The 21,006-nt window shown below is 52.3% G+C and overlaps 5 protein-coding genes across 5 annotated transcripts; 4 read left to right on the forward strand and 1 right to left on the reverse strand.

Moving 5' to 3' along the window:
- Positions 1 to 210: 210 nt before the first annotated feature.
- On the reverse strand, positions 211 to 5,029 carry LDX57_000526 (uncharacterized protein; the record flags this gene model as incomplete). The annotated part of the gene is made up of 4 exons (XM_046082170.1): positions 211 to 1,587; positions 1,645 to 4,527; positions 4,589 to 4,691; positions 4,827 to 5,029. 4 exons carry the CDS (start codon positions 5,027 to 5,029, stop codon positions 211 to 213), a joined length of 4,566 nt encoding a protein of 1,521 aa, XP_045938127.1.
- Positions 5,030 to 11,043: 6,014 nt separating this feature from the next.
- LDX57_000527 (LMBR1 domain-containing protein) lies at positions 11,044 to 13,170 on the forward strand (the record flags this gene model as incomplete). The annotated part of the gene is made up of 2 exons (XM_046082171.1): positions 11,044 to 11,345; positions 11,433 to 13,170. 2 exons carry the CDS (start codon positions 11,044 to 11,046, stop codon positions 13,168 to 13,170), a joined length of 2,040 nt encoding a protein of 679 aa, XP_045938128.1.
- A 727-nt stretch (positions 13,171 to 13,897) lies between these two features.
- LDX57_000528 (BAG family molecular chaperone regulator) lies at positions 13,898 to 15,103 on the forward strand (the record flags this gene model as incomplete). The annotated part of the gene is made up of 1 exon (XM_046082172.1): positions 13,898 to 15,103. The coding sequence occupies one exon, from the start codon at positions 13,898 to 13,900 to the stop codon at positions 15,101 to 15,103; it is 1,206 nt and encodes a 401-aa protein (XP_045938129.1).
- A 2,199-nt stretch (positions 15,104 to 17,302) lies between these two features.
- On the forward strand, positions 17,303 to 19,656 carry LDX57_000529 (uncharacterized protein). Its single transcript, XM_046082173.1, has one exon. It carries the CDS (start codon positions 17,566 to 17,568, stop codon positions 19,012 to 19,014), a length of 1,449 nt encoding a protein of 482 aa, XP_045938130.1. The 5' UTR covers positions 17,303 to 17,565; the 3' UTR covers positions 19,015 to 19,656.
- Positions 19,657 to 20,033: 377 nt separating this feature from the next.
- Positions 20,034 to 20,646, forward strand: LDX57_000530 (glutaredoxin; the record flags this gene model as incomplete). Its single annotated transcript, XM_046082174.1, has 3 exons — positions 20,034 to 20,085; positions 20,190 to 20,288; positions 20,489 to 20,646. The coding sequence occupies 3 exons, from the start codon at positions 20,034 to 20,036 to the stop codon at positions 20,644 to 20,646; spliced, it is 309 nt and encodes a 102-aa protein (XP_045938131.1).
- Positions 20,647 to 21,006: the final 360 nt, after the last annotated feature.

Here is a 21,006-nt window from a genome sequence, read left to right on the forward strand (position 1 = left end):
AATTAGAGGGAAAAAGTACTGAACTCCAATCATAGTAACGGAGGAGCAGGCCATCCGCACCTTCTTCTGACTGGGCCAGGTTCTTAATATACATGAATTCATTATTGCATATATATGTATCACAACACGCCGTTGCGCCCGCTGAGAGAGATAGATCATTCAAACAGTCGCCAGGTAAATCGCCTCGCAAAAAATTGCCCTTCCTTTTTGTTACATAGCACAGATAGCAATTCCGCTGTCGTCCACATTCATGGATGTGTCCTTGCGATCAAATGTGTCCCAATCGATTTCCTCCCACGAGTCATTCATCAGAAGCCCGTCTTCGAATCGGCCGGGCAGATTGAACCAATCTACAGGAATCCAATTGTCATCAATACCCTCACCGTTTTTGGCATTCATGTCGTCGGTGGTAGGCATGTCGCCATCCTTGGGGGTTTGCGTGACAACCGCAGTCTCGACCGAATCCGGGGTGTCCTTGGACTGGGTGTTGGTAAACATGTCGGGATTGAGGAATTCGTCCATTGCGCCGAAACCAAGCCCGCCGTCATCGCTCAAATCCATGAACGTGTCATGAATAGTTTCAAGGGAAATGGCGCTGGTTGCCCAAGGGTCTTGCATTTGCACGGGCGGTTCTTGCTCCGCGGATTTACCGGGATCCTTCTTATCGTCCTTGCCTTTGGCAGGCTTAGCCGTCGAGGCGGATGTCTTGGTTGAACCCCCGCGGGGCGTGAGGTGCTGGTTCGAGGCGGGCGAAGCAGTCTTGGGACCAAACTGGCTTGGTACTCGTCCCATCGGGGTGGTGCCCGCCGTGACGGGCGTGGTTCCCTCTAACTTCGGTATCTGCGGGGCCTCCATTGTAGCCCCCTTTCGAGCGCCCTGGGCCTCTGACTTGTCCTCGGTTGTGACGAGGCTGGTACGGAAGCTTTCCAGAGCAAACCCAAGAGGGTCCTCAATCGACTCCTCAACTTTGTGACTCTCTTCCACGTGCTTGTCCAGCGCAATCTGATTAAGGAATCCATGATAATGATATTGGCATTCGGCAACGCTGCACTTGAAGGGACCAGATAGAGCAGCTGGCGTGGGTTTGGCCGCCTCGGTGCCGGCTTGTTTGCCCGTCGCAGCCTTGGTACCCGGCGTACCAGTGGTGGGAGTGGCGCCGGCATGCGACTGCTTTCTCTTCTTCGGTGGAGGTAGCTTAAGTTCTTGCGGTGGTATACTCCCGGGTCCATACGCATGTGGAACACCCTGTGGGGATGGCGCTCCAAATGGCGCCGGCGGAACCGCAGAGGTAGCCGAAACGGCGGTTTGGCTCGAGGCCCTTCGCGCTCGCTGGAGAGCCTCTTGTTCCTGCTGAAGCTGCTGGAGATTGTTTGCATTCAAGGCAGGCATGTTCGGAGCGGCCGGTTGCCCATTCAGAGGACTCTGCGATGCGCCGGATCGTTGCTGCTGGCTAACGTGGGTGATCATACCTTGGAACAGCCTCTTCACATAGTTGATGCTCTTGGTAAGGTTGTCGGGGGTAAGAGTAAAGTGGTCGGCCACAGCCCAATGAGGTCCACTCTTAAATTGTCTCATCAATTGTATACGCTGTAGGTTTGATTAATTAGATTATAAGCTGGAGTGTTGGCTTTATTAGGGACGTACCATGACCAACAAGCTTCGCACACACTTTTCCTGGCCAGGAACCTTCATGAACCATTGAACTAAGGCATCCATTCTTCCCAGCATATCGGTACATTCACGAAGTTGCTGGGTCATGGCGGCCTTCTGTTCCGGTGTAATGGCCACAGGTTCCGCCAGGGGTGCTTGCCTCGCCGCTTCATTATACAATTGTCGAATCTTCTCTGGTAGGTTGTTCCATGCTTCTTCGGCGGCCACTCGGGTGATGGGGACACGGCCTTGTCCTTGCTGTCGGCGCACGTGTGCCTCTAATTGGGCGCGCTGCTGTGGCGTCATGGCAGCCAGCTGCTCCCGTGTAAGTGGCACGTTAGGCCTAGCTGATGCGGGGGCCGCGACTCCTTGGGAAGCTGGCGGCTGTGCCGATGTTTGCGCCGCGGGGTTTTGCGGTTCCGTAGGTTCCTCTTGCTGCATTTTCCTCTTAGGCGGCGGCTTAGCGACAGGGCCTTTTGCGCCCTTGCCAGGGGCTGCCGTCGGAGCTTTGATCGGCTGGGCTGGCTGGGCTGGCTGAGAAGTCGGTTGCGGTGCTTGCGGTTCCTGCTTTATCTGGGGGGTGGACATGGGTGCGGTGACAGGTGGTTGCTGGGCTGGCTGGTTCTGTTGACCTTGTTGGACCTGCTGGCCTTGTTGCTGGCCCTGCTGGCCCTGTTGCGTTGCGAGAGCACGGGCCTGGGCTATCTGAATCACTTGTTTCTGCCTATTCCTATGGAGCAGCTCTCGAAGTTGGTCGTCGTTAAAGGCCGCGACTTGAGCGCCTAATCGCTGGCGAGCCATCTGGATATCCTGAGCAGTTACTGGTCGAATAGGAGGAGGCACGTTGGCTGCAGCCTGCTGTTGGCCAGCTGGGAATGGCTGCGGGTTCCCGAACGGCTGCGGCTGTCCCTGGAAAGGCACCGGCGGCATCCACGCGCCCTGACCACCTTGACTTTGATTCCGTCCACCATCTTTGTTTTGACTTTGGGCCATGATCTGAGCTAGGTGAAACTTTTGCATGGTCATCAATTTCTGAAGGTCCATTCCACCGAGAACTTGCTGATTGGCGGCTGCCCATTGCTTAAGTTGGCCCCAGGTCTTTATGTGCTTGGGAACCGGCGAAACCATGTTCGGGTTGTTGCTCAAAATCGCTGGGGGGAAGGGTGCGCGGTCCATCTCCTTGACTTGGTCGGGAGACATTTCTAAGCTTCCACTTTGCTGACGGAGAAGTTGTAGTTTATAGAGCTCCTGCTGACGTTGTTGCTGCTGGCGCTGCTGGACAGACATCTGTTGCCCCGGCATCATTTGGTTCGGCTGCGGCTGAGCGCCACCCATTCCGGCAAGTTGCTGCTGCAAATTTAAAGACGCCCTCATATTCTGATTGCTACCCATCTGACCGTTTGCCATTTGCTGGCCCTGACCGGGCTGCGACATGTTTGGCTGCATGGGCATCCCTTGTTGCGTAGCGCCCGCCCGAGCCATTGCTTGAGCACGACGTTGTTGGTTGAGAAAATTATTGATTTGTTCTGGAGTCATTTGAGACAAGTGCTCTTGAAGCCCTTGCGGAAGATTAGCGGGAAGCTGCGGCCGGCCCTGCATCGTTGGTTGGCCTCCCAAAGGCTGGACACCATTCGGTTGCTGTCCCATTCCGGGAGTGCGCGACGGCGGCCGGACCTGAGCAGCCACTTGGGCAGGCGACATCTGACCCGGGGCCATTGGGCGGTTTAACATTGGCATGGCAGAATTTTGTTGTGACATCTGCTGCTGCACGTGTGGGTTGGCTTGTCCAGCCTGCGATATGGCTATCTGCGCCTTCTGGGCGGCTTGCGCGCGCGCTTGGGCCTGCGTCTGGGCCTGTGTCTGAGGGGGAAATTGAGGAGCTTGTTGGTTTCGGTCCGGCTGAACAGCCTGGGAATTTTGCAGTTGTTGCTGCGAGAAGAATTGTTGTGGATTCATACCCCCCCCATTCATGTTGTTCTGCCCACCTTGACCCAATTGCTGCCCCACCTGGAACATGTTCTGGGGATTAAAGGGCTGCTGATTCATCTGAGAAGAGCTGGCCGGAACCACCAACTGGCCGGCTTCCTGCGAGCGTAACCCATCCGCCTGCTGTCCTTGGATATTCTCAACATTGCCGATGAACGAGGAGGTGTCTAGATGTTGTTGGTTGTTCGCCATAGGGAACGCCGAATTGCGCTGAAGATTCATCATGTTTTGCAGTGCTTGGCGCTGCTGGTTGTTCACCATCGGATCATTCATCATCGCAGCCGGGTCGACGCCGGCATTCTGCGCGCGATTTAGCTCCATCCGATGGCGCTTGTGTCTCCTCAACTGTGTCAACGCCTGCGAGCGGAAGAAATAGGTGACCGGGTCAATGTCTTTCCTCAACAGGTATGTTTTCTGCTCGGGGGTCATGTTCTGCAAATTCATCTTAATTTTTTCTATATCCTCTGGAGATGTCTTCGTGATTATTTGGTCGGCGATCCGGCACACATGGTCAAATTCTTGGGCGCTGAGGGAGTTGAGGTCATCCGTTAGTGAGGTAGACCCGTTTGGCCTTTGCTGTTGCCTTTGCTGCTGTTGCTGCTGTTGTAGCATGGCTTGCTGCTGCGGCTGCGACTGCGAGGGTTGACGAGACTGCATCGACACCTGCTGGGTTGGGTCGTTCATATTCATGGCCATTTGCTGCTGTCCAGCCATCGGAGAGGCCTGTACCTGGCGATTCATCTGCTGAGGAAATGGTGATTGTCCGACTCCAGGCATCCCGGCGCCCGGCGCCCCCTGAGGCATCATCCCATTTTGCATGACGGCAGCCTGCCGGGCACGCGTGTCTCGAATATGTATGAGCTTCTCGTTGCACTCCTTGTCGTAATCGACCTGAAGAAAAGTTGATGTCAGATTGAGGTCGTGTGTACGCCACCCGAGAGCCGTCACCTACCTTTTCCCGGGCTTCCTTAAAGGCCTTTTGCTCGAAACTTAAAGCCGCCTGGGCTGCGTTCTGGAGGTCGACACGGGGTTGAATTAAACGAAGGGAAGTGAGCCTGAAGGGTTGAAGCCGGTGTCAGTTGGGGTGTAGTGGGGAAGAAAGGGTGCAGAGAAAAACCGGAGACAAAGAGGTTCAAGGTAAGACCAAAGCGGTCAACTACCCGGGAACCTTAAGATGGCGGGCCACTCACATTTGATATACCTTGACGGCCCGATCCTTTACAGGAACTTCGGCCCTCCATCCAGTGAAAGGACCTTGAGACTGCAATGCCTGGGCGACATAGTTCATCATTGCCTGGCTATTATTGTCGTTCTTCTGCGGCGCTTGCATCTGTCCATGCGCCTTGGCGCCACCCAGCGCCCCCCCACCATTGTTGTAAGTTGCGGGATTCATGTCAACAACCCCCCGCGCTCAATGGGGATCGAGGAGCAGTCCGCGCAAGCTATCTTTGGAGGTCAGCATTCGCTGATGGGAATGCCAACCTTCAACCCGTCCCAGTGCGTGATCGTCGAAGGGGAAGGGGGAGGAACGAGAGTGCAACAGGTGTTCCGCGTTCTGCCCTGTCTTTGCTTTTTTTCCCCCGAGGCAGTCCTGAATGACGTGGCGGGGAGGAACGAAAATCCCCCAAAAAATGACAAATGATGGCGGAAGGTAAACGGGAGGGGAGAAAATAGGTACTAGTGCAGACGAGGTCGTCAAGTAAATCGCGATAAGACTCGAGGCGGGGACAAGGTCAAGTCTTGCGGAGACGCAGGAGGAAGTCCAACGAGTACAATGTAGGAAATAGTATGGAAGAGAGATGGGCAAGGGGGAGAGAAAGTGAAAGGGGGAAAGCACAGCGTATGGAAGACCAACGCAGCAGGAAAAACAAGGCGTTCGGGCACCAGAGTTCAATCAAGGCGGTTTCGTTGGCAGAGGAGCCGGAGGAGTGGCTTGGGGGGGAGACTAAGCAGGAGGGTCGCGGCGAAGGTTGGATCAGTAACAGGGATGTTGCAACTGACGCCAGTCACGCTGATCCAGTGATTTGCAGAAAACGGTCGAATCGACGACGGGGTCTCGGGGCGACGGCGATGCCAGATCGGAGGATGGAGGTGGGAACGAGAAAGGTCAAGGAAAAGAAAATGGAGAGGGAAAGGAAAGGAAAGGAACGAAAATCAAAAAAAGGGAAAAAGGGAAAAGAAAATCTGCGAGTGTTGAAATTCTTTGGGTTAGAGCAATTTCACGATGTGGATGCGATTTGATCCGTGCGGAAAACGGTAGGGGGAATAATTAGAAAATAGAAAATAGAAAAGACTAAGTACTAAATAAAATACTAGGTCACGATAGCGGACAGACCAGGTTTCGCGGCAGTATTATCCGCGACACTAGCGGTGAATTGCAGGGGAGGGGGAAGAGGGAAGGGAAAGGGAAAGGGAAGAGTAGGCGAAGAAGATAAGATGGGGGATGGGAGGAGGAAGAGGTGGTAGGTGGTAGGTGGTTGAGGTGGGCTTACCAAGTAAAGAGCGCAGAGACTCTTGTTCGGGGAGAAAAAGAGGGAGAGGAAGAAGGTGGTGGAGGCGGAGGAGAAGCAGGAAAGTAGAGGAGGGGGAGAAAGAGAGAGAGAGAGAGAGAGAGCGAGAGACTAGGAGGATGAGACCGGGCGAAAATGAGGAGGTCCCAAGGAAGAGTAAGAATTCGAATAAATTCAACCCAAAATCCAATAATAAATCAAATAATAATAATAATAATAAAATAATACTGAATAATGAAGTGGTGGATGGGGATTGACTTGGTCAAAGGGAGAGAGGGAAAAAAAGAAAAAAAAAAAAAAAAAGGAAAGAAAAGGATGGAATCCAAAATTAAAAATCCAAGAAAAATAAAATCGATACAAAAGAAAAACTGACTTGAGACCTGAAAAGTGACTCAGAAATCATAACAACAACAATAATAATGATCTGAAGGATAATGGTACGGAAGTAATGATAAATAATAGAGACAAGCCAAACAAGGGGAGCGAGTCAAGCAACTAACTCGATTCCACAGGACGAAGGAAGTAACGGCGACAAGAAAGAAAGCAAATGGTGCTGGAGAGTTCGATTTTCATTCCTGATGAAATAACAGGACGAAACGAGACGAGACTCCAGAAGATGAAGATCCCGGCGGGAGGCGGGCACAAAAAAAAGGCGAGGACGGAGGAAGAGAAAAGGTGGGCGACTTTTTTTCTTTTTTTTCTTGCTGGATCGACTTGTAAGTTGTTGGTCGTCGTCAGTCTAAGTTAGTGACGGGAGCGGATGGAGACCAAAGCGGGCCATCGTCAGGTTACTGGAGGGTTAGTCTTTCGACCTTGACCTCTCCCTACCTGCCTGGTACCTACTGCCACTCCGATCTCTCCTCAGGAAAGCAAGTCTACACAGCGTATGTACTCCGTTCTTCTTACACAGTACGGTCTACTGACAGTCTCTCGGGTCTAGCTAGCCGACTAGTCGCGGCGTCGTGTACCTTTCGAGCCCTCCGCGCTGAACTAAGGACCTACTAGTCACCGTCTTTTTGGCAGATTATTGGCTTGGAGGGAAGGAACGGGCTCGAAGGGGACGCAAGGTCTTGCAGGCCAAGACCCGAGCGGTTTCGCAGGATAACCTCAAATCGTTCATACATACCTGAGAACCTGAGGTGCTGCCGGATTTAGAGTTCTCCGGCACTTGGACGGGACTGGGATTTTGGGGACGCAGGACTACTCATGATTAATTGACTCTCCCAAGCACTCGGAGTCTACCTAGGGGATCCCAAATATCGAATGGAATCAAATCAATTCAAATCAAGTGATAAAACCATAGAATGGTGAATACTAATATAACAGCATGACGGCCCCCTCTCAAGGCGGACTAGGGATGGGCCATTTGGGGATATTGATCTATTTCTAACTCTAATGAGTATGACGATCCTCTCTGCTTTCCCTGGTTGGAGCGAAGTAAGACACTTTCAGCCCAATCAGCGTCGGCCTGGCACACTAAACGGCCTTGGGAAGATCCACAGGGTTCTAGATACAGCGACGTACTTTTTGAGGTGGTGTCACCCCCTCCCCAAGGAATAAGTGAATTTCTTTCAACCTAGTGGTGGAGTACCTACTGTAGATACTTTTCGACTACCTGGTTGCGATGCTTCTAATTTCTGATCTACCGAGCAAAAATCCTGGAAAACGGCGTGGACCGAGGAATGAAGGGAGAGGGATTGTCAGGCACTCGGAATCTTTCTCAATGACACCTACGGCCTTAGGTAGTCGGTACCTGCTGGGTACTTCTTGGCTCTAGAGTAGTTTTGGTGCGACCGTACTAGTGGTCTTCGCGTTACCCGGTCGCGCCTCTCTCCCTTGATATTTCTAGAAGTTCACTCGGTTAGCGGGCATTCTTATGCTCTAAGAAATTAATTGCAAAATTCCAATAGATTAAACTAGAGTCCCCGAATAGGGGGTGCAATTAACAAACAAATAAATAAATTATATAAAACCAGGGAGATCATTCTAGCTTTAACTCCGTCGAGATGATCGCTCTCTAGGACATCTAATTAGACAGCTTGGCAAGCGTCGAGTTTATTTTCCTGGCCACAGCCAGCACTTTCCCCATCCACACGGGCGGAATCCAATCCCATCCTGCAGCTCCTCCCTCTTGCTTGTATAGAGCTATCTGACTCTTGTATTCCTGCTGCTGAACTCTCGCGTCCTCTCGCCTCTACTACAAACCCCGTTTCCCGTCTGCGATCCTCCCCAGATTCAAACTTAAGGGGAGGTAGTGTTGTACGTACCAAGTACCAATGACCAACCCTTGCCATCTGCTGTGGAGCCCTCATTTCGTTCTTGATGGCAAGGCGCCAAGAGCGCGACCCCATACTAAAGGGCAGCTCTACGCGTTGTTTGACAGAATCGGCGGACAGTCCAGCGGTCAAGCCATTTTGAAATTCGCTTGATCCGTTCCACAGCGTCGGGCTCCTCTTCTTCTTTTTGCTTTTTGCTTTTTTTCTTCTTTGGTTTTCTTGGTTGTTTTTGGTAGCGTTCAGCTGGCATGATTCAGATTCGTCGCGGCAACGTAGGTACAATGTTCAATACTTAATGGCTGGGTTTCCTGCCACCAGAAGTATCTGTGTTGAAGGTAAAATGGCTGGCGAGGTAACCTGCCGAGGGCGGATGCTTGAATCATGATTCATAAGTTGTTGAAAAGTCGGTGGGCCGATTTCAGATTACCTGGAGGCTCCCTGAACAACACGGTTCCACCAGTTTTTACGATGATGATCGCAATCGGCCCGATCGTTTAAATGTATAGCTTTGCCTGATAATTCTTCCCCATTGCTTAATTCCCAACTACCACGAGCGCTGACCACCAAATCTATTGTTCCTGTAGCTGAATTATCTACTTTGCTGAAAGATCAACAACGATAAGTCCCCTCGTCCCTCGTGTCTAGAGAGGTTGTTGGTCAATGGCGGGATACACGGCTGGCATGTCACAGGGAAACAAGCGCCAACATGGCCAGTGTTCAGGATCCCGCGATTGGATAGATAAACCCTCGTACAATTTGGAAGAACGTAAAGCTAGACAATCTATCGGATAGTCCGATAGAGTTCCGGGAATCAAAATTATCATCTAGTGCCCTGTAAGATAAGTGCTGTTCCCTATCCGCTCTACGGCGTGTACCTTCATACTATCATCTAGGCGTCGCGCATCGTTCAAGCGGATTAGGTATACCAACATAACCAACCAACAACCTGCGTAGCAAAGGCATTGTCAACGAGCTCGACTAAGCAACCTGCTCCCCTCCCAAAGGAAAGATGATAACGGCTGCTAAGCATATCCTTGACAGGCTGGATACTTTGCTAGTCATTTGTGGTGGCTTTGAAATTTGTGGCTAGCATGCGCCTCGTAGGCGATGTTTGAATCTATAAAAAAACTTCTCGGATAGTTGAGCGAGGTGTTCGACTTCAAGGGATCGACCCTCGAAGCGACCGCCGTGAGTGGTCAACCTTAAAGCAAGAGTACCTCGACGGAGCTAATGTAGGCCATGTCTTCATGTCGGATGTCTATTTCTTATGTGTAGGTAGCATACGTACATATAAGTAATCGCGGCCATGCCCCAAGTGCCAAGGTCGGTAGACAGTACCGATCTCGTTCGGTAGAAGAAGAATGACATTGCCCGATCGAATGCAAGCCCTGCCACCTGCATATGCCGTAGGCCTCATAAGGTTGCATGTCGTTGGTCCTGTTTCATCCCATTGTGCTACATGGGCTGAATGGATTAAGAACTCCAATCAAGGGCCTCTTGTCTTTGCAGGGATTAAATATAGAACAGGGCTGGTCAGGAGGGCGCATGATCTATTTTGGAATCATCGTGGACTTCTGGCAGGGAAGGTTTTCTGAACAAAGTGGCTTAGTATGATGAAGGAGAAGGTGAAGAATGGTCGCTTTATAAATCTTTAATACGAAGGGGTGAACCAGGGACGGCAAGTGAAACTTTTTGGTGGTACATACTGGGCATACTGGACAGACACCAATTTAACCCCGGGTGATCAGATATTTGGATGACCTCTGGGAGTCTGATCTAGGTTGCTACTACCTAGTTGCTACTACTATACTAATATCTAGTGAATACCGCCAGGATGGTCCGGAGTAGTCCTCGCCAGGGTTTGCGGTGCCAAGCGCCCCCGAGCTATTCCGCTTCGGGCAATCCTTCTTGCGACACGTGGGGCCAGGCTAACAGCATGCCGACCTGCACCGGTCTGGCCCTCTGGTCTTCTAATTAGCCGCTCACTACTCCGAACGAAGTATTTAACAAACTGACTACTCCGTATCTCTCTGGATGGAATCCCAGATGGTCGTTGACGTTGACGAATAACTTCAATGGAATAGACAGGGCCCACGGTCAAGGCCTCGAAAACGAGAGCGTCGCAAGTCGCAAATGAGTTCCTGACTATCACTTGCCCTGGCCCCTCACCCTAAACCCGACCGGGGCAAGGCTGACTGTTTCTTTTTCTGGAACCGGCATGCCGTCAGGTGACACCACGTGACGCGGCTGCTGTCGTCACCAGGACCCTTGCGGTCCCGTTATCTCCTGTCACGGAATGGACCAAGTTCCAAGTCCTCGCCTTCGATAAATTGCCCTCCAACGCAACCTGCGGATCCCCAGTCCCGTTTCTACGCATCGTCGGCGTCGCCCGCTTTATTCTTCTAACCTCTGTCCCTCTTTCCTCCTCTCCCTCTCTTCTTCCCTCTCTCCCTCCTCAACGGAGTATTCGGCAGGTTTCTCTCTCCCTCCTCAACGGAGTATTCGGCAGGTTTCTCTCTCCCCGTCATGATCACTCTGGATCGATCCGGACCCTGAATTTCTTTTGCGCTCGCTCAATCTCCACCTCCCGGCCATTCCCCAGCCATACCACCCCGACCGCTATGGTTTCAACATCGCCTATTCCCGTTGGATCTAGCATCTTCTTTTCCTTTACGCTTTTCACGATCTCCGTCCTCGTCCTATTACTGCTTCGACGTTTTTTAACGCTGCGGGCCACTCCGGCTTACCTGATCACCCCCGTTTTTCTCGCCCTCGCGCTTCCTGCGAGTGTCGTGCTTCTGGTCCCCATTGATTTGGCATCAAGCTCGCGCGATGGGGATGGACCTCGGGCGATTTGGCTTCCCGATCGGTTGATTCTGGTGTCCTGGCGCATTGCCTACTGGCTGATTTTCGTGCTAACTTGGTAAGTGCGCGCGATCGGATGGCTGTTTTCGGTCACGTCTTTCCACTTCAGAGGACTAATCACTTCCGTTTTCTTCAACTTCAACAGGGCTATCCTTCCGTTGCTCGGAGAATACATCGACTCGGGTTATCGCGATGCCAAGGGTCGCATTCAGTATTCGATTCGATCTAACGCCCGCTACCAATTGCTTGTTCTGGGCTGTGCCCTGGTCGGGTTGATCTACATTTCCATTCAGAATGGCTTCGAATTCCGATCAATCAAGGCGCTTGTCATGGCCCTTGCTTATGTCTGGGGTTTGGTTCTCGCCATCTACTTAATGGGCCACGGCCTCGTTTCGATACCTCGCACCTTATTCCGTAACGCCAGTGTCAGCGGTCGGCTACGGAGACTCCAGTCCCATGCTCCACGACTGCATGATCGTCTTATGGATGCGGTCAATGAACTCGAAAGTCTTGAGTCGCAGGTGAGACAGCTACAGCGTCGCAAAACCGGGTCTGCGCGCGAGTTCCAAGACTGGATCGAAGAGCTGGGGGAGGGATCCAGCTCTCCTGAAGCACAGGCTCTTCTCCAACCCGCAGAAGGGTCGGATACGGTGCCAGCCGTCATCACGGAACGCTACATGGCCGACTTGACCCGGCGTCTCCAGCGCGCTCGACACCAGAAGGCTCGCTTTGTCGATGAGTGGGATCGCCTGGTGCTGACCGCGGCAGACTTGCAAGCAATCATCAATTCTTCCGCGTCGAAGAAGTTGGAGTTTAATCATTCCACCAACCGCACGTCGTTCCTCCCCCGCGTGAAGCTCTTAACTCCTTATCTGCGGTATCATGCCTATGTCCACATCATCCCTAATATCCGGCTTTTACTGGGAGCGCTGTTCTCGGCGGCCTCCATCTGTATCGTCTGGTCCGAGTTGATCAAGTCCATAGCTCCCCGACTATCGATCGTGACACTCTCAGTAGTCTCGTACCACGAAACACCGGCACCTGTCAACTTTTGGAGGCAGGTGGCTGCTTCAGTATGGCTGCTGTACATGTGTTGGGCGGCACTGGTGGGAGTTAACGATGCCAAAGTGTGGGGGAACCGGGCTTTGGTGCGGCGCAACACCTACGGCGAAAGTGCCTGCTGGTACGCCGGACTGGTCGCTCGACTCACGGTGCCCATCGCCTACAACTTCCTGACTTTCCTTCCCGAGGTGGTCCGTATTGAAACTACATTCTATAAACTCCTCGGCCAGTACATCGACCTCACGCCTCTCGGGAAAGGCTTTGACTATTTCTTCCCCGTCTTCATTCTACTTCCCATCTGCGCCACGCTGTTTAACCTCTACGGCCGCGTAAAGAATGTCTGCGGATTCGGCCTATTGGAGGAGGACGAGGAAGACCTCGAGAACAACCCCGGGGGCTACGGCATCGGGGGATGGCGCGAAGGGCGTGACCTGATCGACCGCGAGCTGAACGGCCTCGGATCGCTCACTCTGTCCACCCGCAGTGGTCAGTCGCCCCGACCCACGAACCGCGTGGAGGAAGGCACTCGGGGGTTCTCGTCCTCGCGCACCTCCGGAAGCGAAGCGATCCGCCCCTCTCGGTCTCCGCGAGGGACAGTCCCCGCGACGGCTGCCCTGGAAGAGAATGAGGAGGAGGAGAACTTCTTCCAATCATTCGCGCATCGGGTGCGGAACACCTTCGAAACGGCCAGTAAGCCGGAGTGGCTGCAAGGCGATGCCTTTCGACTGCCAAGATGGATGGGCAACGAAGGCAACGATGCCAACGGGGGCCTTGCGCGATGGTTTGGAGGTCGACCCGAGCCTGGTGGAGTCAGACTTTAAATGATTATTTTCTTTTTCTTGCTGAGGCTTTGGGTGAGGCATGACTGGAAGGCGTTCTGCTTTCTTTTTTGACGAATAGATATGTGATAATTCACTTTGTATGATATAACACAACCACTAGGATAACCACTAGGATAATCGGTATATAGACCCCATACCTGGCTTGCACAAGAATTACTAGATTGTCTGTAGAGTTGTAGAGTTCAATCAGATGAGACCATTCGGAGTCTTGGGCGTGATGGCTGCCTTTCACGCAGGCAGACAGCCAAGCTGCATATGCGTCTTGTCTTGCCTGCGCCGGGACTAAAAGAGCTTCCTTTCATGCTATCTTAGGTAAAGCGAAAGTCAAGAAAAGCAAAGAAAATCAAAGTCACGTCACTAGACCGCCAGAAGGTGTTGCTCGTAAGCCACTCCCCGCCAATTGAACCGTAGTTCTCGTCCCATCGAGGGTATTCCACATGGTCCCACCCCAACTGAAGTGGCGGTCTCTCCTCCTCCGTACTCCGTGGGCATTCTTTTAGTCACTGGAAGCCGGAAGGAGGCTCTCTCCGCCTTGTTTGCCCCCCGTCCGTTGTGGCCAGCGTTTCCATGACCTCAGCAGAAAGAAAAAAAAAAAAAGAAAAAAAAAGGGAACCTCCGCAGTTCGCATCTCATTTTCTTCTCCCTTCCTTTCTTTTCTTTTTATTCTCCCCCAACCTCCCACCCCTCCTCTTCCTTCCCCAAATCCATGACCCATTTATTATCACAGGTCTCGCAGTCCTCTCTGGGCGAGACGTGTGCCTTCTATTTGGATTATATTACCGGCAACGTCCCACCGTCTCTACGCTCGCTGCAGCACAAATTTGTCACCAACACCCTACCCTTGCGCGCCCTTGCTCCCCGCCCGCACTGGATCGCGGATCTTCATCACGTCTTCGCCGCTGACCAACAGCGCACTACTATTACCCTTGTCGCCGTCACCGTTCTTCTCGCTGCTGCGATCGCCGCCGTGGTCATCATGTCTTGGCGCAGCCGCTTCACCAATCTCTGGCCGCCTCGGTCCCCTTACTACTCGAGCGTCTCGAACCCGCCACACGTCAGCGAAAGCGACTATAGCTACATCTCGCCGGATCAGATCGTCGAGCCGCCCTCTCGCGCCTACGACGACCAGGACAACGAACCCGATACTCTGCTGCTCAAGCATCGTAAGAACACCTATGAGCTGCGGTTCCCCGCGTACGCGATCAATGACGGCGTGCTCAGCGTCGGTCAGCTGAGACGACGGGCCGCGGAGGTGACGCAGGCCCCGGACCCGAAACGAATCAAATTGCTCTACAAGGGGAAGCTGCTGGACGACGATTCGCTGCCCTGCCGGGCCGAGGGGCTCAAGCAGGATTCCGAGGTGTTCTGCGTCGTGTCGGAGGTGCGCCCGGGCGAGAGCACGCCCAGCGACGTTTCTGATGCCGAGGTCGAGAAGTCGTCCCCGGCGGGAGGCGCCGACGCGTCCGAGACACCCGAGAAGAGGAAGCGCAATCGCACTCGGAATAAGAACAAGAAGGGCAAGGGCAAGAATAAGGATAAGCGTGCTGAAGGGCCCGCCCCCGCTCCTCCGCCAGCTTCCGATCGACCGAAACCCTCGTCTGGAGGCATGCCGCCCCCGGCTCCTAATTTGAAGGCTCTCTCTACCTCGCTCGAGCAGGTCTCGGCGCTGGCCGGGTACTTCTACACGGAGCTGGCTCCTCTGTGTGAGGCCTACATTGCCAACCCTCCGGCGGAGCCCAAGGTGCGCGATTTCGAGCATAAGAAGCTGAGCGAAACTATCATGGCGCAAGTGTTGTTGAAGGCGGACAGCATTGAGCCCGACGGGCAGGAAGACACTCGCAATGCGCGCAAAAAGCTGATCAAGGAAACGCAGGTAGTACTCGGAAGACTTGATCAAGCGGAGAAATCATAAAACATCAGCGAGACCATAATCTGATAGACTATTGACATGAACCGATATGATGGTGTCATGTGTCCACTGTACATTTCAAAGAATATATGTCTGGAGTTTCCTTGCTCTGGTTTTGCGTTTATCATGTTTCGAATACTGAGAGAAAGTGGCTTGCATTTCTAGCCAAGGACAACATGAAAGTGCTCGCGTTGAGTCTTTTCGTATCTCCTGTATTCAAAGCATTGGCAGTGGCTGATCCACACGTGGCAGAACCGATCCACGAGCCCTGTCAACCAAAGCATGGCCACGGCGTCCAGCATCTGTTTTGTACCCGCGATCTGCCGCATGAGCTTCTGATGGGATGTCGCACCGTATTACGTAGATCGGTTTCACGCCAGCTGGTTTCGAAATATGGGCCGATCCGGGAGTGACATGATGTGGACTGTCGACGTAGTCATGTACTCTCTGTAAACAAAACTACAGGTACATATTGTACATGACATAACACGCAGTCTACGGTGCTCTATAGCTAGATACAAAATAGTTCATGCTGCATGACATGTACACCTATGATATAAATCCTTCTCAGGCCAAAAATGGCAAAGACAAGAGGGTCAGAGTGGATCCTTGTCAACTAGTTAAACGGAAACGTCCCAGGGGAGAAAAAAAAAACCTACCTCGACGGGATGGATGATATATCCAATTCAATCAATACAATACACTACACATAGTTCCAATCCAATCCAATGATTTCGGCGAATTGACGATGACATATCACATCGGCCATGAGGCGGAGGAAGACCGACTCATGTCATTTTTGACGGATCGATCGGCGTTGGACGAAATCGTCATGCAGGACTCGGCGCCCAAACGGATGGGCAGGGCTTAGATGGCCGAGCTGGGTAATGAGCGGCAAGTCCAGACTCCAGGGGGAGATTGGGTTGCTGTAAGATATGATCGTGATCGTACATGGTTTGTTGTTTATCGTGTAGGCTCTGCGTGTCGTTAGTATATAGTAAGTTAATGACAAGGAATAGGAAGTAGTTTATTCGGCGAAGAGCAAGGAATGACGAAGTCCCTTCGAGGTAGAAGTGGGAAGCGTTCTAGGCTGTCTCCACCACTAGCGCTGCTGTCTAGCGGCGCCCCCGTGTCTCTTGCGCTTTTCTTTTGTCCTTCCGGCTTTCTTCTTCCCTTCTTTTCCCTTCCCTGTTTCCTTCTTTCATCCTTTTCTCTTCCACCCTCAACAGAGAGAGAGAGACTCCGCGAGAGACAGGAGACGGGACTGATTCATTGGATTAATTGATTGAATCTCTTTTTCTTCTAATCGTTTTAGCCCGTCTCTGACCCGACCAGCGTCCGTTTCTTCCTGTTCCACTCCTTTTTTCTCTCCAATTTTCTCTTCCCCTCTTCTTCTTCACCCCCTCCCCTTTATCTCCGTCGCTCTCTTAATCCTCTAATTTAGTCTGCATCCTTTTTGTCTCTTCTTTTCCCCCTCTAATTATATCCTTTTCCTTTTTCATCCCAAAACTACCGACGACTATTGAGGTCCTCTCCACCTTTCACTTTCCTAGTGTCTAGCCCCAGACATTCCCCTGCTAGGTAAAACGTCTTCCGGACCTGAGGCACATCCACGGTACCGTGTCCGCGACTGAACCAAGAACCCTCGCGCGCACCGGCAGACAACCGCAATAATCCTAAATCAACAGCTGTCGGAACCAAAACAAGCTAATCTCCACTTGGTTCCTATTTACAATTTACTCTTTCGGGCCGACCTCACGTCCTTGCTTCCCTCCACCCCTTTTCTTTCCGACAACGAAGCTCCGCCGAACTATCGTCAGAGAATTCTCCCCCCCAATCTACCTCCCTTGGGTCCTGACCTCGACGCCTCTTCGCATATTACCGCCGATTTGGATTCCAGTTCAGTGACACACAAGGCAGAAAAAATTGCTGGGTGGTCCGTAGTGCCCTACTGGGATGGCCTGATCGGCAAGATCTCTTCTAGTCAATCTATTTCCCTAAAAAAATTTGGCCTTCACCGTCCCCCTCCGCCAACCAACGGCTCCTTACCGTCATAACATCCGACCAAAGGTTTCAGCTGGACTGACCTTGCCTTTCGCTGAATTGTCGTTACGCACGCTGGAATGGCGGGGACAACTACTGCAGCGTATACCGCAGATGTTTGGACGTCACCCAGTACTGTAGACGGGAACCAGTGGGATTACGCCGTCCCTGTTAGACAGAATGTAAGTTGCTCTCGCCCGATGCTCTTTCCTGCCTTGCCCGGTTTGATGGTGTTTTTTGTGACGGTGTCCCGCACTGTTTGCCGGTGCTGTTGAGTTGAGTAGTGGAGGACAATACAGGTGACTGTGCTGACATGTTACTTTCTGTAGAGTTCCGTTCGTCGCCCCAAATCGAGATCGTCTCACGATTCTGCCCACGCTCGCTCACGAGATCGTGTCTCTCGAGGCTCTCGCAGTTCGTCCATGTCTAGGCATGCCTACGCACATGACACAACGTATTCGAATTCCCGTGGTCGACACGATCCGAGCCTGAGTCGCCGTGGAAGTGAAGCGGGGAGCTTGCGGGCCAACCATAGCTCCGGAAATCTGAGAGGGTCGGCAAATGCGTCTCACGATGCTCTGGGACGGGGTGACCTGAAGGACGGGATTGGACTTTATATGAATGGGTTCGATCATGAGAATTGGATCCACCGAGACAAGCTGGCCAAGATTGAGAGCGAGGAGCTGCATCAAGCGGCGATCTTCTTTCAACGCCGTGGAGGACTGGAGCACAGCCGATCACAACGCGGAAGGAATCATGATTCGAACCACGCCCCTCACGGCGGGTCTACGGTGACCACGCCGCCGACGAATGAGTCGACGGAACCTTGGCCGACAATGCAGGACGACTCGCGGGATATCACGAGCTCTCCAACTTCTTTTGAGCAGGGTACTGGGGAGGACCGCCACAATTGGGACTTACGTCGACCGGAGGAGATCGCCGCCGATAACAATGCCGCGAATTTCTACCAAAATCCCGGTATGCGTAAGAGCTCGTCTCGGATACCTGTCCCGACTGCCAGTCCGGCTCCCATTTCACCGGACCAACTTGGTCGCGAGTTCCCCAAGCAACGCGCACGGGGGCTTACCAATGGAGAGGACGATGCGTTGGCATTTGGCAAACCCCGCAGGGCCAGCGAGCCCATCACCGTGGAGAATTTGGAGGGTTCTACTCCCCCAGGTGCCAGCAGTAGACCTGGGAGTCGTGGGTTCCCAAGCGGGCAAAACACGGGCAGAAAAACGACCGGTAAAGGAGCGACAGCAACGGGTACCCGAAAGTCGTCTGCGCCTCCCGCTACGCGCAAGACAACCCCGAGGAGTCGAGCTCCGTCCGGAAACCAGCGTCCGACCACACGATCGGGCGAAGGACGTGCCCCTCACCCCGTCAACCGCCCGGAAGGTGACCCGCCATGGCTGGCGACCATGTATAAGCCGGACCCGCGTCTTCCTCCAGAGGAGCAGATGCTTCCGACCCACGCTCGACGGATGCAGCAACAGATGTGGGAGCAAGAGGGTCGGACGCCGACGACGTATGACCGCGAATTTGCTCCGTTAGCCGTTGGCCCCGACGGTGGCCCACGTCCGGTCGAGGTGAAGAAAGAAGAGCCGCCGAAACAGCCTCCGTCACCAGTGACGCCGCAACCACCGCCGCAGCCTCCGTCGAAACCGGAGACTCGCGCTCCAGAAATCCTGCCCACGCCCAAGAGTCCCGATCCCAGCATTCGACCCAGTACGGGAACCGGCTACAGCACGATGCCCAAGGTGCAGGAACCTCCTTCTGCGGGGTTGACACCCAAATGGAGCCCGCCGGTTGTCACTGCGCAGGAACCTCCTAAGAAGGAAAAGGGATGCGGATGCTGCATTGTGATGTGACATTGTTACCTTTTCTACTGGTCGAGTATTTGTCTCGAATTTGATATCGCATATTCTGTTTCTGGTCATTTGAAAGATACCTTCCGAACTTCTACTTTGCGACATCACCCATTTCCTTTCTTTCTCTCTCTCTCTGTCTATCTCTCTACCTCTTGTCTCTTCTTTTCCCGCACGCTCGCTCTTTTCAACATTTCTTTTACCATCATATCCTATTTTATTATTGGCTTGTTTATTCAGCGTGCCAGGTTGGTTGGCTTGGTGTTTGTGATCTTGATACTTTCTTAGGAAATTCTTAATTTGTCATTTATTCTAGTTCATTTTCCACATCGTCGCATTTGCTTGGCCTGTTGAATTTCTTGCAGCTGTGGCAATTTGTCGTTCCTTGCAAGATTCCCCCACATTGAACATTGTCAATTCCTTATCCACTGTTGCTTTGCCTTCCTTTATTTCTTTCTCCGACTGGTCGAATGTTTTGGCTCCTAGGCATCTGATAGGGCCAAGATGGCATACCGTTGCGAGTAGCAGCAGCTGGGGATCAACTTTACGACTTTAACGATTTATTTTCTTTGCGATCCTGATATCGATCTTGATTGACGTGTTGTCTGGTTGCATGTGGTCTTTAGCAAGACAAAAGATTGATATCAGCGGTTTATATAAGCAGTTTCATAGCATATTGCAGCACAATGGAGTATTCGACTTCACTTAGCACAGAGCTGGACTGTATAGTTCCCTACAGTTAAATAACGGTGGGAAGACCTATGACGTAATTTCGATCACCGAGCGAGGTTACTAATCCAGATCACATGACATCATCACGTCAACCTCCGGCCGGCTTTTGACATTCGCCCGTCGCTAACTCAAGTCATCCCCCTCCTTTGTCCCACCCTATTTACTTTTCCCTCGCTCCCTTCCTTTTCTTCTTCTTCCTCCTCTTTCCTCCGTCAGGAGCCCCGTTGCCCACCATTTCTTTCATCTTCCGTCGTCTCTTCGGGTCCTTTACCCCGCCCTCTCCTGCCGAAATGTCTGCCGCGAAGACCAAGGCTCAGACTTTGATTAACGAGAACGGTGTTGGTGAGTGAATTTGCCGGTCCTTCCTAGACTGAGGTCTGAAGGGGGATGAGATTTATGAAAGATGGACCAAGCATGGGGCTTATACACTTGGGGTGGTTTGACAGTCGTGTTCTCGAAATCCTACTGCCCTTACTGCAACGCTAGCAAGCAGTTGCTGAACGAGCTCGGCGCGAAGTACGCCACTGTTGAGTTGGATGAGATTGGTATGTTCCCTCTCCCCTTCAATCTTATCTTGCTCTCCTCCCTCTGTTTTTTTTTTTCACCCTTACCTTCTGTGTGTTCTATTCATTGTTGTTGGATTGAACAGCAAATGTAACCTTTTCACTACATGTATTCCTGTGTCTGTGCCATGAAAAAAACAAAAAAAGACCAACCACTAACTCTGAACTCATATGAATTATAGCCGACGGTTCCGCCATCCAAGACGCCCTTCAAGAAATCAGTTCCCAGCGCACCGTTCCCAACATCTTCATCCAGCAGAAGCACCTGGGCGGAAACTCCGACCTCCAGGCGAAGAAGGCCCAGTTGCCGCAGTTGTTGAAGGATGCTGGGGCTTTGTAAGTTGGTGCGCACGCGCGCGGGGAGGGGATAACTCGGATGATTTATTTACTATTAAGATAGCGGGGTTGAGATAATTTGATTCATACTACACATTAGGTTGTTTTTTTTTTTTTCTTGGTGGTTATCTGTCTTTGTTGCGTAGGGGCTATTTTTGTGGTTGCGAGGGGTGAGATGACAAGATGATGGAATGGGAGAGAGATAAATACCCCGCAAAGGAGTAGGTGTGGAGGGGCGTGCATTTAATGCTCATTGATTGATTGGACCGGGATGTAGTTTATGGAATAAGCCAATCATGCATAGCTGGTTTACCGAGGTTTCTGTTAGTGTCTGAATAGATCAAGAATTGCTGTGTAAGTAGTG

The sequence above is a fragment of the Aspergillus melleus genome, assembly GCF_016097325.1.
Source record: "Aspergillus melleus strain CBS 546.65 chromosome Unknown contig1, whole genome shotgun sequence".
Taxonomy (NCBI): domain Eukaryota; kingdom Fungi; phylum Ascomycota; class Eurotiomycetes; order Eurotiales; family Aspergillaceae; genus Aspergillus; species Aspergillus melleus.

Bases quoted from the DNA above. Each gene is read 5' to 3' on its own strand.
- LDX57_000529 (XM_046082173.1), top strand. From the start codon at position 17,566: ATGTCTAGGCATGCCTACGCACATGACACAACGTATTCGAATTCCCGT.